This window comes from Phaethon aethereus (genome assembly GCF_964289735.1).
Source record: "Phaethon aethereus genome assembly, chromosome: 21".
In the NCBI taxonomy this organism is placed as follows: domain Eukaryota; kingdom Metazoa; phylum Chordata; class Aves; order Phaethontiformes; family Phaethontidae; genus Phaethon; species Phaethon aethereus.
The window spans coordinates 1,843,262-1,862,463 of record NC_138597.1 but is presented as its reverse complement, the minus strand read 5'-3'; the positions used below and the strand labels follow the sequence as shown (position 1 = coordinate 1,862,463).

The 19,202-nt window shown below is 51.1% G+C and overlaps 1 protein-coding gene across 1 annotated transcript in view; it reads left to right on the top strand.

Annotated features, from left to right (window-relative positions):
• The window catches only part of FBXO42 (F-box protein 42), a gene marked incomplete at its 3' end in the record, with an annotated part of 32,577 nt that extends 15,314 nt beyond the window's left edge, over positions 1-17,263 (top strand). The window contains exons 4-9 of the mRNA XM_082009478.1: positions 12,594-12,747; positions 13,803-13,913; positions 14,199-14,295; positions 15,364-15,420; positions 15,897-16,013; positions 16,166-17,263. Coding sequence (XP_081865604.1) covers positions 12,594-12,747; positions 13,803-13,913; positions 14,199-14,295; positions 15,364-15,420; positions 15,897-16,013; positions 16,166-17,263 — 1,634 coding nt within the window. The remainder of the gene's footprint in view (positions 1-12,593; positions 12,748-13,802; positions 13,914-14,198; positions 14,296-15,363; positions 15,421-15,896; positions 16,014-16,165) is intronic.
• Positions 17,264-19,202: the final 1,939 nt, after the last annotated feature.

The window sequence follows — 19,202 nt, the reverse complement described above, 5'->3', positions numbered from 1 at the left end:
CTAGGGCAACTTTTCTCAGTCTGTGGATGGCTGCTGGTCCACAAGACACCGTTTGCGAGGTGTTTCTTAGCAAAACAAACACGTTCCCACATACTCAAGGAGAATTGGGTTTTGAAAAACTTTCAAAATTCAGCCCAACTCGTTTCCACTTACAGCCCTTTGAGGGGAGGGCTGCAAAACCGTCTCCGTGTACCCGTGTGTTTCTGAACTCGGTGCAGTGTTGAACATCCCTTTTTAACTGAAGGCACGCCTAACTTTTTTATTAAAAATAGGAATCACCTTGAGCACGCTGAAGCCATGTCATAGCTGCTGGCCTGCTGGGAATCAAAAAGGAGTGAAAAGCTGATACCTGGCACAGAATAACGTCTCTAATTATGACTACAGCTACTGGCTGCGGGTGTCTGATGCTTCACACTAGAACAGGTTAATGAAACGGATGGAAATCCCTCGCAATATGGACGGTGTCTTTCTGCTGTCATAGTGTTGAACAAAGCCTGGAAGAGAGGAAAACTTTTCTCGAGCTCTCTTCCTGATCTGCTTTGTTTCTTTCTCATTGCCCTTTGAGTTTAGTAGCAGTAAGGGCGTATTTCTGCCTTCCCGGAGCTGAAACTTTCTGTGTTATCATTGAAAAATCCCTGACTTTCCCACCACGATGAAAATGCTCTTTGAGCCCTCAAGCCTGGAGTGACTTGACCCCATTGGAAACTCTGCCTTAATTCTGCCGAGTGTGCTGCCTGACCGGAGCTTGCTTATCACGCAGCTAATTTCTGCCCTTCTGAAACAAAAACACAAGTTTCTGGGCCTCGTTCATGGCTGTCCTTTGGGATGGACACTGTCACAGCATGGCTTGCTTGGAATTGCTTTCTCTGATTAAATATATTGAGGGTTTTTTCCCTTTTTTGGGCTCACAGGTTTGCAAGGAGATGAGTAACCAGGAGCAAAGTGGTAGTAGCCTTTGACAGCCGTATCCTTCAGCCTGGTGGTGTCCTCTCGGGCTATGAGTGACGAGGAGCACTGAAGGATGAATCCTTTGTGAAATTTAAGCTGCGGTGCAGAAATAAAAAGGCAAAGTGCATCTTTTGAAGAAGAAACCTGGTAACTAGAGAAACCTAGTGGTACATGTAGAAATGCTGCAGAGCACGGTGGGGTCGTCCTGTTGCAGGTACACGGGGTAGTAGCCTGCTGCTCCCAGGTGAAAACTGCATCTGCGCAAACCTTCAACAATTTCTATTGCAAAACATGGCCTTGCAGGGAGCGCCCAGGCGGCTGGGTTTGCTGCATTTGGAAACAGCCAGCTACGCCCTGCTCTCCAAAGGAAGCAACGTCCTTGCATATAGAGTTTGAACTTCATTACTGCCCTTCCAGAGAGCAAGCCCAGAGCTTGTTTGGCAGGCTCTGAGCTGCGGCTCCGCGGAGCTCGGGTGTTTCTCGGTGCCTTTCGGTCCCCTCGGTTAGTCTGTGTGAGGCAGACAGGATGCTAATTTGTTCCTTTCTTCACTTGGGTGGTTTTGAAAAATGTCTCTAATGAAACTTGTGTTATTAAATATGAAATATTTCAAGGGCAGGAGATGAAAAATTGGCAGGTGAAGGTTTTTTTCAAAAAGCTGTGACACTTCGTTGGGAAAGCACTGCTTGTGCGTGGAGAGCTGGTTTCCAGGAGATTAATCCATCGCTGTTTGGGTTCAATAGGATTGCTCTACGGTGGCGATTAGATGCCTAAGCTGAGTGGGTTTAGGTTTACAACACACATCTACCCTCCCTTTGATTGTCAGGCCCTGTCCTCCTCCGTTCTCATGGCCTCTCTGGCTTGTGTCTAACCTCTGAAAGCTTTTTGTCATCTGGTTCCATCATCTTCCACACCGTGCTTCATCCAGCATCGCTTGTTGTGTGCGGGGTAGCCCTTGTCCCTCGGGAAGGACACCCTGCTGCCTCTGCCCCAGCAGCGTTGTATGAATTACGCCAAGGACGCAGAGGTAGAAAACGCACGCGAATTGGGCGTGCAGTCTGCTGTCTGCAAGGATCTATCTTGCAGAGCCAGGCAGGAAAAGCCGAAAGACTCCCCTCATCTTCCCTGGGGGTCTGTATGACTCTTGGAGGCTTTCTGCTTGGGAACCTGCTCCCTACAAACAAAGGCACCTGCTTGGAGAGAGCAGTTGTTTAAATGCTTTAGAAATAAAGCCCTTAAACTCCTCAGCTGGTCAGCATGATGGAAAATAGACGTGAACTGCCTGTACCAAGGTAAAAAAAAAAAAAAAAAAAAATAAAAAAAAGGCTGTGCCTCCTATTCTTGAGCACCGCATCGGAAAACCATCTTTCATCGTTCCTCCCTCCCCCTGCTTGTGCCTGGCTGCAGCCTGCCCCTTGCCCCAGCTGGCGTTGAGTACATTCTCCTTATCGATGCACCCGAGCCAGGTTCCCGGAGCGTTTCCAAATGCTTCCGATATCTGCAGAGGTCAAGTCACTCCATAACTTCATTCCTCTTTTACAGCTTGAGGGTGGGGGGGCAGAGTTTGCTCAGCAATGAAAATGAGTGACTGGTCCTCACCTTGTCCGCAGGGATGTTGGGATGCCGCTGCCGTCACCTCTCTGACATCGGCGTGCGCAGCATCGCAGGAATGCGGTGCTGGAGGCGAGCGGGAATCGCTTTGAAGAAGCCAACCCGCCCGCACACGGAGGTGGGAACAGGCCCAGGACCCGGGGCTGGCGGCAGCAGAGCCGGCTTGTATCTCATGAGCTGTCGTGGTGGTGCTGAGACTTGGTAAAGATGGTTTTACATCAGCGGGCCAAAGCAACCGGCAGTTTCTCTCTCCTATTTCTCGCTCTTGGTATGCTGCGATAGTTGGAAGTTCAGCAAATTTTTATCTGCAGGTGAAACATGGGGGGAAAAAAGAGTCCCTGCTGTGGGAAATTTGCTTCTCGGAGTGATGGCTTGCCTGCTTTTGTCAGCAGATCAGTGAGGCATGTCTCTCCGACCGTGGTGCTTCCGCAGGGAAAGATGCTTACCCTTTGGATGCCCTCCTGTCCTGCCTCGGACAGTTCGGCCTGATGTGGTAGGAATACGTGGGGAGGGGGAATAAGGAGGGGAAAAAGCAACAAAGGAGGCTGGGAGAGAAGTGGCTCGGAGGGAAATGGATGTTTTAAGCGATGATCTGGTTTTCCTCTTGCCTCAGTGCAGGTCCGGGGACTTGTGATTCCCTTTAAGGCAAGGAAAGAGCTGAGTGTCTGTATGTTAGCACAGAAGCGGAGTCGGGCAGGAGGAGTGATCCCATGCATCCATTTATCCTTGAGCCCGTGGGTTTGTTTTAGTCCATAGGATGCTGGATCTCTTTCGTTGAGATCTCAGACACGGAGGGCCTGGGGCTCTCTGTAGGCTGCAGTCAAGGCAGCCCTGAAAGAGGGGAGCTGGTTGTTCTTTCCCTTCCCCGTTGCACTCCGCAGCTCACTGGCTGCCACCCCTTCTTGCTCGTGTTCAGAAGGAGACATCCAGCTGGTCGGAAGAGATGCCAGCAGTTTTTCAGGAGCACTTGCTCAAACGGGAGCTGACGACCTTGGCGCGGTAAAAGCAGCAAGCCTGTGCATGTAGTAGAGCGAGAGGCTTGGTAAGGAATGGTTTTGATAATATTCGTGTCTCCTGGATGATGAGAGGGATTTATTCAGGGTTTTAAATCTGCCCATACGGCATTCGTCTCTCTAGAAGCTTTCTTGTGTCTCTTTGCATGGAGCAGCCCTTCTTAAGACACTATCGGCATGAATCGAGCAGAACAGCATGAAAAATAGCTTGTTGCTTTAACCTTGTCAGATTTAGATTCTCAGAGAGAAGCTCCCTGGGCACAGATCCCTCCAGAGATTAACAAAGGAATTTTTCCCACTATCGCCTTATCGGCCTCCAGGATGGATGCGGAGAATTTTTAGCCTGGGTCCCCGTTTGCGACGCACAAAGGTAGCCTCGAGCAGGGATGGGACGGCTGGCTGTCGAGGCCTGGCTGATGCATGCCCCTTTTCAGCGTCGCGAGTAGTACATGCTCATTTTAAATGTGACCCCCGGGCCATCTGAAAATATTGCTGACAAGCATGCGATACCAAAATTGGGGAAAACTATTTGCAGCCCTGTTGGTAAATAAGAAGTCCATGATCTGCAAAAATAGGTTCCTGGGGTTGAGAGTCCTTATATAGACAAATAAGTAGTTGTGTTTCATTGATGGTGCTGAGCATCCAGTAGCTCCTGATGAATTTGGGAGACTTGAATGTGTCTCGTGCACCTGAGATTTGAGTGAAACTTTGAGCACCTGCTTTTGAAATGATGAGTAGAAATCTCTCTGCTGCAGTACTCCTTCCTCTGCCTCGGAAAGTCAGCGCTTGGAGAACCCTTTGCTTTGCAACGGTCTCAAGGTGCAGGCCAGTAATCTTTCAAACCAGTACCTCCCTAAGCAGAAGTTAGGGTTGGTTTTGCAAGAGGTTTTGGTGGGGGTTTTATACAGATTTTTTTTTTTTTCCCCCTTTCAGGGGTCTGAGTTTTTCCTGACGCTTGATTTTAACAGCCCTGCAGAGAATTTTATTTCTTGCAGGTATCTGGTCGTCCGAGTTTGGCTGAGTGAAGCTAAGGTATTTGCAAGCTGTCGGGAGGCTGTGAGAGCAGCCAAGACATCTGTGAAACCTTCTATTTTATTTCCTTTTCAGGAAAGAAAGCTTAAAAATATGCAAACGGGCGCCGCAGCCGTACGCACTGGTGTTTACATTGGTGGGGTCTTAGATATAATTAATGCATTGCACCAGAGTGGAAGCTGATAGCCTGAACCGGCTCCTGCCTGAGGCTGGTGCCGTCATCCCAGCCACTGCCCTCGGCCAGAGGCGCAGGAGGCACCGAGACGTGATGGAGGTTTGTCTGACCACCAGCTCCCCGTTCATTTTATATCAAGTTAGTCCTTTCTCCTCCCGGGTCTGTTGTAAAGCCTTCCCTCCTCGGCAGGTACGTTCACCTTCGGGAGCAGCTCCGTTTTGGGCTCAGTGAAATGAAATCCCGCTATCCCATGGCTAGATAAGTCTCGTCAGCTGGGAAGGAGCTTTGAGGAGCCTTCGGAGAGGTTCTGCTCGGAGGCTTCGGGCAGGCTGTGCTGACACCTATCGGCAAGAGCTCCTTCCAAGGCATCCCAGCCAGTGGGCACGCATCCCCACTCGAGGTTTTCCTCCCTTAAGCTGATGCTGCTGTTGTGCCTTTGCCTTAAGGACCCTGTCCACCGAGATGATGTTCGTCATACTCGAGATTGAATGTGCAATATTTGCTTTGCAGCACGTACCCTAGCCAGCATGATGTGCTTTCAAAGACGCTTTAAATCCTTGTGCCGTGTAGCCTGATTTTACATCTCTCAGAAAAGCATCTGCTGTAAAATCTCCTTAAATCTGGTAGGCATGCGGAATGACGAAGCACTACATCATGCTTGTCTGCAGTCCAAAAGGTGAATATTTATTCCTGACATGAAATATTTAGTAAGTTTGGCATTAAGCGCTGGATTTACCGGAATGAGGGAGAAAAGTGTGCTCCTTGTGTGAAGAAAGCGTAGTGCAGGAATTGATGGCTTGAAAATGAAAATAAGGGAGAAGACAGCAAGTGGGGGAAGAGCTGGTTAAAAGGAAGATGTAAAGAGCCAGACTGAACATCCCCTTGTGTGTTGTGCTGGGCTTTTCAGTAGGAAAACGTCAGGTTTTCAGTAAGTAGCTGCATTTTCTTTGCAGCAGACCGAGACCAGCAGAGTCCCGCTCTTCCCAGTGCTGAGCTTTTTGCACTTACTCGAGCAGACTTTTCTGACTGTTCCCACAAGATGCTCTTTAAAGGATGCTTGAGGTTTTTTTAGCCCTGTGGTAGCTATAACCTCTCAGAATTACACAGCCATTTCCTGAAACACCAGTAATTTTGCATTGGGGTTCTCCGACGTCTGCAGTGCCTCTGCCACCTCCCCTGTGCTGTGGCAAACGAAACGGGAGCGTGACTTGAGCGAAAAGTGTGGAGCTCAGCAGAGCCGGGGCACGCTCCTTCGTTAACCCACACATACCTCGGTCCCTTCCCTACAATTAACCGATTATTACAGCGTTGTGTAGTCTGATACAGCAATTTCCATCTCCCTTTGCCTCCTGGAGGGAAGACAAGTCGCAGGAGTTGATCAACCCTTTCTCTCCAAGCGTTGAGCCCTTTTAACTGGCATCAGAGCTGTTTTGTGTGGGATGTCAGACTGTTACTCAAATCACTTGAAAGTCTGCAGGGTACGGTATCACTTAAGGGTGGGGGGAAAAACCCAAGTATTAAAAAAGAGAGAGGTGGATCACTGGCTGGCGTTTTGATTCCACCCACCTAGAGGGAAGAGCAGCTTTTGCAACGGCGGCACCCTTTACCGCAGAGCCAAATTTGCATTTCCCAAAACGAGGTGAGATGATTGCGAAGGGGAATACGGGGTGACCTCACCCTAAGGAGTAGCTGGCACCTTGGGGTGATGCTGCCGGGGAGAAACGCTCAGGATGGATCCTAATGAAACCTCTCCTGCAGCATCGAGGTGCATGAATTGCAGCGATCCTCGTTTGCAGCTATTAAGAGATAAGGGGGCAAAGCCCCGGGGCGTTCTGGCACTCTTATCTCATCGCTGTTTGCTCAACTTGCTGTGTAAGGACATTTTTGCCAAGCATTAGCATAGAGTGACTCAGTAATCCTGTTGCACAGGGTTCAGAGGGCACTGCCTCTCCTTTTTAACAGCTTTATCGGGCTCGGAGTCGCTGCATGTAAGAATTTCCTGGGTAAAAAAAAAAAAAAAAAGATTGTGACATTGCAAAAGCTTGGAGGTGACTTATTTTCCCCGGCGGGGATTTCTGCCTCCACCTTGTAAAGATTGCAAGAAACTAGACTTTTGGTTCAACGCCGTGGGTTTGACTAGGCTTGTACCACGAGCCTGTGTCATTGTAGGGTGGAAATTCGATGCTGAGAGCACAGTGGAAGCTTTTTCTCTGTAAAAACATCAGGGGGGCTGCTGTGGTTTGGTTACATACCCTCCCTAACTTGCAAAAAACAAACCTCTGCGATGGTGCACAGATATTTTTCCCCCCACTACCTGAGAGGTGTTTTGCAGGCAGCAGATGCATGTGCCTGCAAAGGGGTTGCCTCCTTTTTGGGGAGACCAATCAGGTCTTGTTCAATTTTTCTTTAAACTCTGGCAAAGCTGAATTCCTGTCTACTTCCGAGCAAGGAATTTAATTTTTTTAAGCCAAATTTGAGGGAACACTAAATCACATGTGGCTTTGGTAAGGGATAGTGATACTTTCCTGGCTCTTAAAAGCTTTAAGGTTTAGGCAGACCTGGTCAAAGCCTTTTCAGTCTTGAAAATGTTTGTCATCCCAGTGCCCCATTTTGAATGTCTTGGGGGTAAAACCAGGTGAATGTCAGATGCTGGATCCAAGCCATCTGACCAGCGAGTCCTAAATGTTGGGGTTTGACTTCTGGAAAGAGCTGGAGTGCAATGTGCCATGGGATGTTCCCTGTTCTCACAGGAGCTCTCCTTTGGCGTCTCCCAAATCCGATGCTAATGCCAGGATTGCCGGGATGCTCATCCTCTGCCGGTCACGCCGTATTCCGGCCTCTAGACCGCTGCTCCCCAGCTTGTTGTCTTCCCCTTGTGAAACCTCACAAACTGCTGGCAGGGGAAAAGCTTTCAGGCAAATCTGCAGACTGCTGCGGAAAAATCCTGGCTGGCCTGGGAAGCAGAGGGATTTATTATTTTTTCCTTCTCTGGTTTCCCTTCCCATCAAAGGGGAAAAATTTGGGGATTTCATGCTGTCATGCAAGTTTGGGATGGACCTTTTGTGTGATGGAGTGTAGCTGAGGTAATCCCTCGGTTGGGGTAGATCGTGGTGCTGGAGCAGATGAGGTTTCCAGGTTAGGACCCGTGATTTGGCGTCTTTAAGTCTCTGCCAGCCTAAAAGCTGGGCTCATAAATCCAGACTGAGCACCGGGCCGGCTGCTGGCGGTCAGTCGGAGGCAGCGCAGCCGGTTTCACCCTCTGCCAAGCCGTCGGGGAGAGCACGAGCTCTCCATTTCCCGTGCCGCTCCCCCAGAGATGTACACAGTTCAAAACAGCAACCGGACAGCCGGCTCCTCCCACGGTAAAAGGTCTGAGACCGGGCTTTTGTAAGTCGGAGGCAGAGCGAGTAAGCCTAAGCCATTCTTTTGGCCTCATTTCTGCTGTGACATCTGGCAGCTGGGTCAATTTTTTTTCTCTTCTTGAAAAGAATTTGCTTTTTACCACTTCTTTTTGACGCTCTCTAAGCACCACAAGCTCCGTGGGCTGAAATCCTGCAAAACTTTTTGTTCTTCTGCAGACGGGTTATACTGAAATGCCCTGACTTCGCAGAGGGACAAACCATTTGGGAAACACCCGTGCTGGTCACCAGCAAACGTTGCTTTTCCTACTTGACTGTGCAGGTTCAGCATCTCCCTCTGGCTTTTTCTTTAATGTGCTCTGCTGATAATGTACCCACCAAATTAAGCGCATCCTTGTGATGGGACATAATTTCTTGAACAAATGTAATTTGTTCGCAGGGAGAGGCTGGCTTTGGCAGGCAGCTGCCGTGATTCCAGCGTGGCTTGGGCCACGGTGGGAAGGACCATCGCCTTACTCTTTGGTTTGGTTTTTTTGTTGGTGCAGGTAGTGGCTGTTAGCCCCGAGCCCTTCCCCGGGAGGGTTTCCTATGCCTTTGGTGTGCAGATTGCGGGCGGCTTTTGAACCTGGGAGCTTGGCTTCCCTTGCACGTTGAAATCCACTGGCTGCTGGACGGAGCTCGCTTTAATTTCTCGGCTTTGAAATTGGAAACGCGGTTGTGGGCCTGTTTTTGTTTATCCTGGTGATTTTCGTGTAAATGGAATCGGCTGGGGATGACGGTGATCAGCTCAATGGAGCTGTAGGGAGAATAGCATCATCTCTGGAGCTAAGGCGGCTTGAGAAATACGTCAGACCCGGCAATAACAGCCCCCGCTTGTTATTAGTAGCTCTTATCTATCTCCAGAAATCTGCTGTAATTCCCTAAAATTTATCCCCTTGACACCACCCTAGAACTCTTTCCATATCTTAACCTTCCCCCCCAAGACAGCGCAAACCCTTAGCTCCGCTCCAGCCCCTCTGTTTTACAATATTTCCCCAAATGACATCGATCTGAACCCATCCTTTCATCGGGGTGATCCCATCAAATCGGGCACCGCGTGGTTCTCCCCCCACCCTTCGTTTTTATTTCAAGCTCCACATGGTATTCATTTTTGGAGTCGCTCGGGGCTGCGCCTGCCGTAGGTAAAAGGCTAGTCTGGAAATTCGTGTTACACATGCCCTTACAGCCAGGCTTTTCTTTTGTGGTTGCTGAGCTCTGTGTGTGCTGCTCCGGTTGCATTAGAGGGCTGAATAAATGGGCTTTAAAAAATGCTTATAAGGACAGATCCTAAACAGATAGCATCCAGAGCTCGTGTCAGGAGCCATCAGAGGCTGGTATTTCTCTTCCAAACATCCGTGGAAGCCGGAGATCTTTGTTTGTTTGTTTTTTGAAAAGTATGTATCTGCTTTGCAAGCCAGGAAAATCCATCAACTGGAAAAAAATAGCTCGGACCGGCTTTTAGCTACTCAACCTGACTGAATAAACAGCGTCAGCTGTAAAGAGATGTTGCCTTCTATGTTTAGGAGTAGTTAATTGTGCTACACTCTCCGCATGCTTGAATTTTTATCCCCAAGGAAAGATAATCTGATATCGGGCTGGATGGCGTTATCAGGGCGTGGAGCTTGGAAACCCAGCCAGGAAGAGTCCTCTCTGCGCTCTGACCAAGGGAGCAGTTGAAACCAGTGCAATTAGCTAACGATGTTCTTCTGCAGGCGCTTCAGTCCGTGCCGAGGAACAGAAGCCGTTTCATTTGCAAGCGTAATCCCGCAGAGGAAGAAGCCCTCCCGCGTCAAGTACGTTCCTGCGAGTCTTTGAAAGGCCGCCCGGCACATCCTCTAAAGAGCTCGAACTTTGAGCAGGTCGTTACGGGGCCCCACGTAATTGAGCCGTGTCCCTTTGATGTCCCCGCTGCCGTCCGCGCACTCCTCCGCATACTTGAGACCTGAAGTCACAAAGGCTGCCGGTCGCCTTCCCTCTTCTCCTGGGCAGGGCAGGCGTTGCTCCATCTTCCCTCCAGATCCTCCTGCCCTTCCCGGGACGGTGGCAGCAGCACCCAGCAGCTCTCCCCTGCTTTAGAGAGAAGCGGTATTAATTCTCCAGGTTTCAGTCACTCTTTGTCCACGTGTTTCTACTCAAACACAAGATGGCCGGAGCCCTCTCCGGTACGACAAGCTTGTGGCGCGTCTCTCTTGCGGAGAGCTTCTGTAGATATCCCGTCTGGTTGGAGAGGCTTTGCGAGGCCAACTCTTCCTTTGACTTGTAAAATTCAAATTTTTCCTGCATTGCAGAATGAAACTCCGCTCATTTACACCCGTACAACATCCAATAACAGGCAAAGCTTCCTGAAAAACCAGGGCTAGCCTCTGCCCTGGGCTGTTTACATGTTGTTGACTCATTTGGGAACCGTCTCGGTGTCTGAGGCTGGGGTTGACCTTCAGGTTACAGCAGTAGGAGAGTGGCTTTTCTCACCGCACCATCCCAGACCTTTCTGAGCAAAGTACCGACCTGTTTCTCCATCCTGGGATGACTAGCTAACCCTTTTTGTCTAAAAATAACCCAATTTAAACCCAGCACCATGCTGCCCTGTGGCGTCCTCGGTGGAGAAGCCCAGCCAGCTGATTCTCTGCAAGTCAGGTAGAAATGTTTCTAGCAGTCTAGTTTGCGACGCCGAGGTTGGGAGAGCAACTTTATGCTCTGCTGGGGAAATATTTAGGCTGGAAACCTGCTGGTGTGGATTACTGAATTGCACACAGCCACAGAACGAGCCAGGAAAACTGGAATTTGGGAACAAAGAGTAACCAAATGTGACCTTCTTCTGGTACTCTCGTCTTTAAGGAGACCTTGGGTATAGCTCTGCCCCAGCACAAGAATTGTTTCCTGCACAGTTTTATTCCCCTTTTCCCCTATAGCTGTATACCTGAGAGCAGCAGCAAAATGTGCTTTGTCCCTGCAAAAAGGCTCAGGGACCCTGCGGCCATCTCCTCTGCGTCTGGCCGGGGGTTGCTTTTTGGCTGGGCTCTTACCACCCACCACCTGGAACCCATCGCAATCGAATTGCTTTTCTCGGTTGCAGCATCTTAAAATAGCTGCTCTGGTTTCTTTTAAAAATAGTCTCTGTTCTGCGTGTCATTACCTGCTAAAAATGTTTCTCAAAGTCCTATTAGGACATTGGAGGAGAGAGATCGGTTTGGTCTCACAGCCTTTTTGGAGAGGGTGACAGTGCTGCTGCGGCCACGTGCGCAGCCTTGCCCTCGAGCTGCCCCCGGTTCCCGCAGCCAGGCACGCACATCCGTTTTTTTGGGGTGATGTATTTAGGATTATTTTGAAAGCGTGACTGCAGAGGTGGAGGAATCTGCTCGGTGCTGGTGACGGCCGTGGGAAGGAGGATGCTCAGATGCATCAGCTGTGGCTGGAGAGGCTTTAGCTTTTCCTGGGAAGCAATTCGGCGCCGAACACGTCAGCGAGGTAGTGACACAGCACCTCTGGCTGCTGGAGCAGGCAGGGTTTGTATTTTTGCAGCGGACCGTGGCTGATTTTGTGACATAAATTCAAAGGGATCCCATCCTTTGATAGCTGCCCTCCCAAAGGGGCTCTTTGCATTGAAGTTACTCTTCCTCCGAGCCCGCTAAGGAGCGATGCGGTGGCCAGGGTACGGACCGCAGGCAGCGGGGTCGTAACGGAGCGGCAGTAGGTTGAGAGGTGAGCTCGGCGCTTTGCTGCGCTGCAGGAAAACCTTTGAGCTGTACGGCAATTTCTTGAGCACGGCAAATCGCAACAGCACCGAGCCCAAGAGGTCGCATCGTCTTGCTTGTGCAGGTCCTGCTCGGGAGGTCCCTGGCCCCTGCGGAGCCTCTTGAACCTCAAACAAGCCAAGCAAAAAGTCTCTTAATAATCTTTCGAGGAGCACTTTGTTCTGCAGACTCAGACCGTTGATTCACGCAGCAAAGTGTTCAGAGTTTTAATCATGCCGCTTTGCAAAAAATGGGGTCCGGCGTGTGAGTATCCAAGCAATCTGCCACGAGCAACGCTGGATGCGCTAGAATTGGTATTCCTTCTCCCTCCTTCCTTGGGGAGAAGTTACTAGGTATTTGGAAGTAATTATTGCTTTTATTCAGCGCTAAAGCAATAATTTCAAGGGTTACATTAGAAAGCTAGCAATTTCCTGCCAGTGAGTGACAGATGTTTTGCCATACATGAGATGTGCTTTCAGGCTCCTACTAATTACAATGACACAAACTGGCAGTAGTTTTTCTTCCCAGGCTCCCAACTCTAATTTTGCCTCCTTTTCTGCCCTTTTTGTTTTTTTTTTTTTAAAGGTGGAATCTCCGTGTTGTCGCACTTCAGTAAAACTGATGCAGAGTTTGGTGGCTGTGTTCAAGCGTGGTTTTCTAACCTTCCCCTTCTCTATCCCTGCCCAGGTTCGTACCCGTCGCCCAAGGCTGGGGCCACACTGGTGGTCTACAAGGACCTGCTTGTGCTTTTCGGTGGGTGGACACGGCCGAGCCCTTACCCTCTGCACCAGCCAGAGAGGTTCTTTGATGAGATCCATACATACTCACCCTCCAAAAATTGGTAAGAGCACATCTGGATTCGAAGCCCAAGCTTTGATCCTGTAAAAATGTGTCTGTAATGCAGCTGGAGGAATGCCGGAGGGTGTCTCTCCGAGCCCGCCTGGGACGGGTTCATAGGGAAGCTTGGTTTCCTCGGTGCATCTAATCCCAGTGTGTGGTGCTCTTACTGAAATTAAAAAAAAAAAAAAAACCACACCAACGAAAAAGTACCAGAGCACGCTGGAGATGTGGGCACGCTGCTGTCTGGCACCTCTTGGGTGGTGGTTGCTTCCATACAGCTCTCAAATTGTACCTAAGATATGCCAGAGTCCCCGACCGTTCCCATCCAGCCAGAGAAATCTGGATGCGAACGTTTTAAATGCGTAATCGATTTGGCTGCAGACAGTGAAGCCTTTCTGAGGAAAGGGGCAGATAAAGCCTTAACTCCTGGAGGTACTGCTTTTAGCGATGGTCCAAAACTCAAAGCTCCTGTGGCCCTCCAAGGGAGAGGTGATAAAGCTGGTATCGGCACCATTTTAGTAGGCTCTCTGCCTTGACAGCTCCTGGATTCCTAATAAAGCATCCAGCAGTGACCGCAGAGATGGCAGGAATTTTCCTTTCCCCTTTAAAACACAGTTCAGCTGGTTTTAGACCAGGCTTTCTCACTGATGCTTCTGTGTGAGAAAGGAGCGAGTGCTGTATCAAAGCGGCAATGGTTCCTGCTTCTCTTTCATTGAGAAGTTTGCATCATCAAAAGTGTCAATTATCCAATGCACTGCTGGGCAGTGTCGTTAGAAAGCTGTAATTAAAGCGCGTTGGAAATAATTCAGGGTGAACTTAATTGAAAGGGGCGATATTTCCAACTTGGCCTTGTGACTTTGTCATGCTTTAAAAATGTTTAGCACATTAGTATTTCTAATTAGTTTTGCTATTATTTGGATCTTTGGAGGTTTTCCCTGAGGTTTTCCTCTGTAATGTCTTCTTGAGGACTTTGCTGGCCCCTGGGATTTTTCTTTTTGCCGTTCACCCGGCGCTTTCCTTTCCGACCCGCTGGTGAACGTCTTTCTCCTTCTCCAGGTGGAACTGCATCGTGACCACCCATGGCCCCCCTCCCATGGCAGGACACTCCTCCTGTGTCATCGAAGACAAAATGATCGTCTTTGGGGGTTCACTAGGATCTCGGCAAATGTAGGTCTGGGGCGAGGGTGTCTGAGAAACGCTCCTGCGAGCAAGGAGCGTGTTGTGGTGGTCCCTGGGTAGCTCACAATTTCTGACAGTTTCAGAAGGAAACCTCTGCAGGGTTTTGGGGTCTACGGGCTGCCTTAGTACACCTTGCATATCTCACAGCAAATCCCCTCGAGGCTCCAGCCTGCAGAAAACCCAATTCTGCCATAAAACTCTGCCCTGAGCCCATGTTTCAGACACCCAGAGGGCCTGGTTGTATCGTCAACGCTTGTTGTCTCATCCTTTCAGGAGCAACGATGTCTGGGTGCTGGATCTCGAGCAGTGGGCTTGGTCCAAGCCCAACATCTCTGGGCCCAGCCCTCACCCGCGAGGTGGCCAGTCTCAGGTGAGCTTTCCTTCACTAGCTCAGCACCAACACACGCTGCCAAAGATAAACCAGACGTGGCTTAATTTCCAGCTTCCAGGCAGCTCTCTGCAGGTCGCCTGAAAGCTAGCACCTGATTTCCAAGTTATCTTTGCAGCCTTTGCCCGACGGGCCCTTGTTTTCTCGAGCCATCTGTTCTGTGAGGGTGCACTTTTAATCTCCCTAACGCTCAGGCAGGTACCGTGCCCTGTCTTACACATGACTCAGAACTCTAATGAGCATTTCTAGAAAACAAATTGCTGTTTTCACCCAGCGATCATCGCCCGTGGCGTTTAAGATCAATGAAGTGTTATCACAAGTTGGTTTGGCTTGGGGCCCTTTCGATTGCTCCGCTCTCCTGATTCCCAGTTCCAGCGACTCTGGATTGTACCCGCTCAAAGCACAGGTCTGGCAGTGCCTGTTTTATTGTCTGCCTGGGGCCGGGAGCTTGTGGGAATCACCCGGCTCGATGCAGGTGTCTCTGTCGCAGCCAGCATCCCTGCCTTCCCTTTGTGGTCCCCAGGAGGATGGTCCACAGTTCCCGGCATGCGCTTCATCTCAGCCTAGCAGGGCACCCAGAAGAGATCGGGTGGGTCATGCTTGAAAGTGCCTTTTTCTCTCCCTCCACTGGAAAAGGAGACTGAGGGACCAGCTCACCCACCACCAGCATCTAACAGATATTGCTGCAATCACATGCCCTCCCAGACAATCCTTCCACCTTCTCATTTATTTGAAGAGGGGTGTCAAGTCCTGTGCTGTTTGGCTCAGCTTCAGGAAGGGCAATTGCTCTCCTCTGTAAGAGGAACTGGTTTGCGAGCTGTTCGGGACAAGGCAGTGGGGTGAACCCTGCATCCCGCTTTGCCTCGGGCCCAGTAAAACCGGCTCTCCGTTCCCAGCTCCGCTCCTCATCCCGGGGCGGACAAAATTCGGCAGTGTCTGCGTGGCTGAGAAGCCGTAACCTGGCTCTGCCTGCACTTGGAGGCCTTGCCGAAAGCGCCGGGGACGGAAGCGTCCTTCCCGGTCTGAAACGCTGTTCTTTGTCTCCTCCAGATCGTAATAGACAACGAAACCATTTTAATCCTTGGTGGCTGTGGTGGTCCCAATGCAGTAAGTACCCTGGGGGGAGCGTGGGCATGAAGTACACGCGTCTCGCTGTAACTGAGCCCGGGGTGCTGGACTGGGGAGAGGAGGGACTGTGCGCCTTACCTGGGTGGCATTTTATCCTGCAAATCTGGGCACCCATGCGGTAGATTCTCCAGAGAAGCTGCCTAGCTATTGCTAGAGCTGCTTTAATTAGGGAAAAAGCACCCCAGGCGCTATCTGAGCAGCTCGCCAAGGTTAATTGAACCTTGGAAGAATTAGCCCTGATGTTATACTGGGGTAGAAGATGGAGATGAAGGGATTTGTCCATGGCCATAGTAGGGTGTAGTCACTCCTGAGCGGCCAGATCTTGATCTGCGTCACCATTGCTCTGTCTGCAGCAGCAAAGCACCACTCCTACCTCTGATGGGATGATCTCTGCAGCAAACCGGGCTCCTAAATCTCAAACCGGGCGCCTAAATCTGTCACGCGTTTCTTCACAGCTCTTTAAGGACGCCTGGTTACTGCACATGCACGTGAACCCCTGGACGTGGCAGCCGCTCAAGGTGGAGAACGAAGACCACGGAGCCCCGGAGCTGTGGTGCCATCCTGCCTGCAGGGTATGGAGGCAGTGGGGTCTCTGCTCTCTCGTATGCATCCGTTGATCTTTATTGCCTGCCCAGAGTGCTCCATGCCCCCCTATTTTTACCCCGATATGGCGCAAAGGGTCATCCTCCTTGTTTGTAACCCGTTATCTCCCCTTCTCTTCCAGGTGGGACAGTGCGTTGTGGTCTTCAGCCAAGCTCCCAGCGGGAGAGCCCCTCTGAGTCCTAGCTTGAACTCTCGCCCTTCTCCCATCAGCGCCACACCGCCCGCCCTGGTCCCTGAAACACGGGAATACCGTTCTCAATCTCCCGTCAGGAACACGGACGAGGCTCCCTGCGTCAACGGCCGCTGGGGCACTTTGCGACCCAGAGCGCAGCGGCAAACCCCTTCGGGATCCCGGGAAGGCAGCCTCTCCCCGGCTAGAGGGGACAGTTCCCCTGTGCTCAACGGTGGGAGTTTATCGCCCGGAGCCACGGCGGCCGGCGGTGCCTCCTTGGACAGCCCCGTGCAGGTCGTATCGCCCAGCACGCCTTCCGCGGCTGAAGGCTACGACCTAAAAGTGGGGCTCACCCTGGCGCCGCGACGGGGATCGCTGCCAGAGCAGAAAGACCTGCGTTTGGGATCTGTCGACCTGAGCTGGGAACAGAAACCAGCTTCCATCATCTGCCAGATGGACGGTGTGGAGGGCAGGACAGTCGGCGCGAGCGTGAGGAACCCCCCCGAGCAGACCAACGGCATCCACACGCCGCCCCACGTCGCCAGCTCCCTCCCAGGAGCTGTCTCCCCCGGCGCACTCCGAAGGAGCTTGGAGGCCGTCAAAGCCCTCTCTTCCAAAGGCTCCTCGGCTTCCGCGGCGTTGAGCCCTCCCCTGGCTTCTTCCCCGGGGTCCCCGGGCGCCGAGACGGGCTCGGCGGCACGTCCGGGCTCTACCCAAGGCGACAGCCATTCCTTACCTCCCATCGCCCGCCGCCTGGGCCACCACCCTCCCCAGTCCCTCAACGTGGGGAAGCCTTTATACCAGAGCATGAACTGCAAACCCATGCAGATGTACGTGCTGGACATTAAAGACACCAAGGAAAAAGGACGAGTCAAGTGGAAAGTGTTCAACAGCAGTTCGGTGGTGGGGCCACCCGAAACCAGTTTACACACAGTGGTGCAAGGCAGAGGGGAGTTAATCATATTCGGTGGCCTCATGGACAAGAAACAAAACGTGAAATACTATCCCAAAACAAATGCCTTGTACTTTGTGCGAGCAAAAAGATAATGCGGCCTGAGCCCTTTGCCACCTTCTCCCCTCCCTCCCCGCAGCTCTCCCCTCTCCTTTCTAAGCCCTTACTCTGTCACGCAGGCGTTCAAACTGTGAATTAGGGAGCGAGAAACCAATAAAGTCCAAGCAAAACCCTGCAGCGCTGCCCCGCCGGTTCCCAGTAAGATCCCAGTTAAGCGGATCGTGTTTACAGGCGGCGAAGGACCCGCATTGCTGCGATCCAAGCCGAGGATTTGGGGTGAGGAGGTAGGGAAATCTGCTATCCAGTATCCTCTTGAGGTTGGTTTTTATTTTCCGGGGGTTTGAGAGGCTTTGTATCTCTCCGAAACTCCTCGTGGGATGTGAGTAAAAGCGGTTTTATACAAACAAACCAACTACCGGCAGGCAGGAGGCTGTTAGCCCTGTGCGCACTGAATATTTCCATGCTTGACTCTGTAAGGAAAACAGCAGCAATACCCCGCCAGGAATCTTCCAGTGCTGCAAACCTTTACTCGACACAAATACGATGCCTTTTTTTTTGTCTCTCACCCCTTGGGCCTGCCAGTCTTGTTCCCTGTCCTCCGTCCAGGACCGTAAGAAGGAAGAAAGGACAGGGTTTTTTTGCGTCAAAATGCCAAAAATATAAAAATTAGCCGAGTGTTAGTATCCTCCCCTCCCTGCCCTGTCCTGGATCAGGCTTTGGGATCAGCCCTGATCCCTCCCAATAAGCAAAAAACCACACCATTTATTCTAAAAATCCTGTTGTTCACCCAATGCCGAGAAATTTGGCTGCCCATACCCTTCTAGAGTTGAAGGTTTTAACTCAACGGCCCAACCCCATTCAAGGCTGAACCAGCACCTTGTAGCCTGGGACCAGGATAGTTTTTTCCAGTCAAAAGGATGAATATTGGTAAATTTGAGGGCGTGAGCAGCCCTCATCCCAGTAACTGCACCTCATCTTTGCACGTGCCTCCCTCCGCAAAGATTGGAACAAATTAAAATCTGAAGGGATTGAATCTGGGACAACCTCCCTCTTTCCCTTTCCCCTTGAGGTGATGGGGAGGAGGGGAAAAATGGGTGGATTCTGACAGGTTTTAGTCAACATCCAGCAGCCAAAAAGTAGGGAACCCTCCCCAAACCGGCAGCGCCATGACGTGGCCCCCTCCCCCCCCCCTTTTTTTTTTCTTTTCTCCTCCATCCCCACTGAGCTTTTTGCCGGTCGGAGCCTTAAATCATGTCCCAGCCGCATGGGGATGGGGAGGGTTTTTCTTCGTCTGCGGCATTTCCACCTCTGTAAATAAATCCCTCGTTAAATCCAGCCTCTCCCACTCCAATCCCAAACGTACTTGATTTCTCCTAAGGGAAGGCAAATTACAATTTTTACCCCCAAAACCTCAGGAGCACCTAGGGCTGATCTATGAAATATTTCTTCTCCGCTTTAAGCTTTGCTGCGGGGAAGGCGGTCGGGGCTTCGGCGTCGATTCCCTCCTCCCCTTTGCATGTCTTTTGTCATTCACCCCCAAAAAAAGAGTCAAAAAAGGGATGGATGGCGGGTCCGCGTTGGGTTGACGTCTTTCTCCTTGCGCAGAGCAGCCCTCGAGGGGCGTTTTCCCAATGTTCACGTGGTTTCCATCCTCAACCGGTCCCAAAATCCCTATAACCAACCCCAAACTCGCCGAGCGGCCGGGGCCATCCCTCCTCCGTCCCCAGCGGTCGCGTGAAAGGCATGTTCTGCGCCGTTAACGATAAATTCATCCCAAATTTTGACGTATCCCCCTCCTCCTGCCGTGAGCCGCTGGTGCTGTGAGCGAGGTGTGTGTGTGTGTGTCCACATCGTTGTCCCAGGCTCGGCCGAGCATAGGAATGAAAAGCGATTTTCAGTGATATTTAAAATCTTGTGTACATTTTGGGGGGGTGGGGGGTTAATGGGTGTCTTCCCCCCTCCCCCCCACGCCCG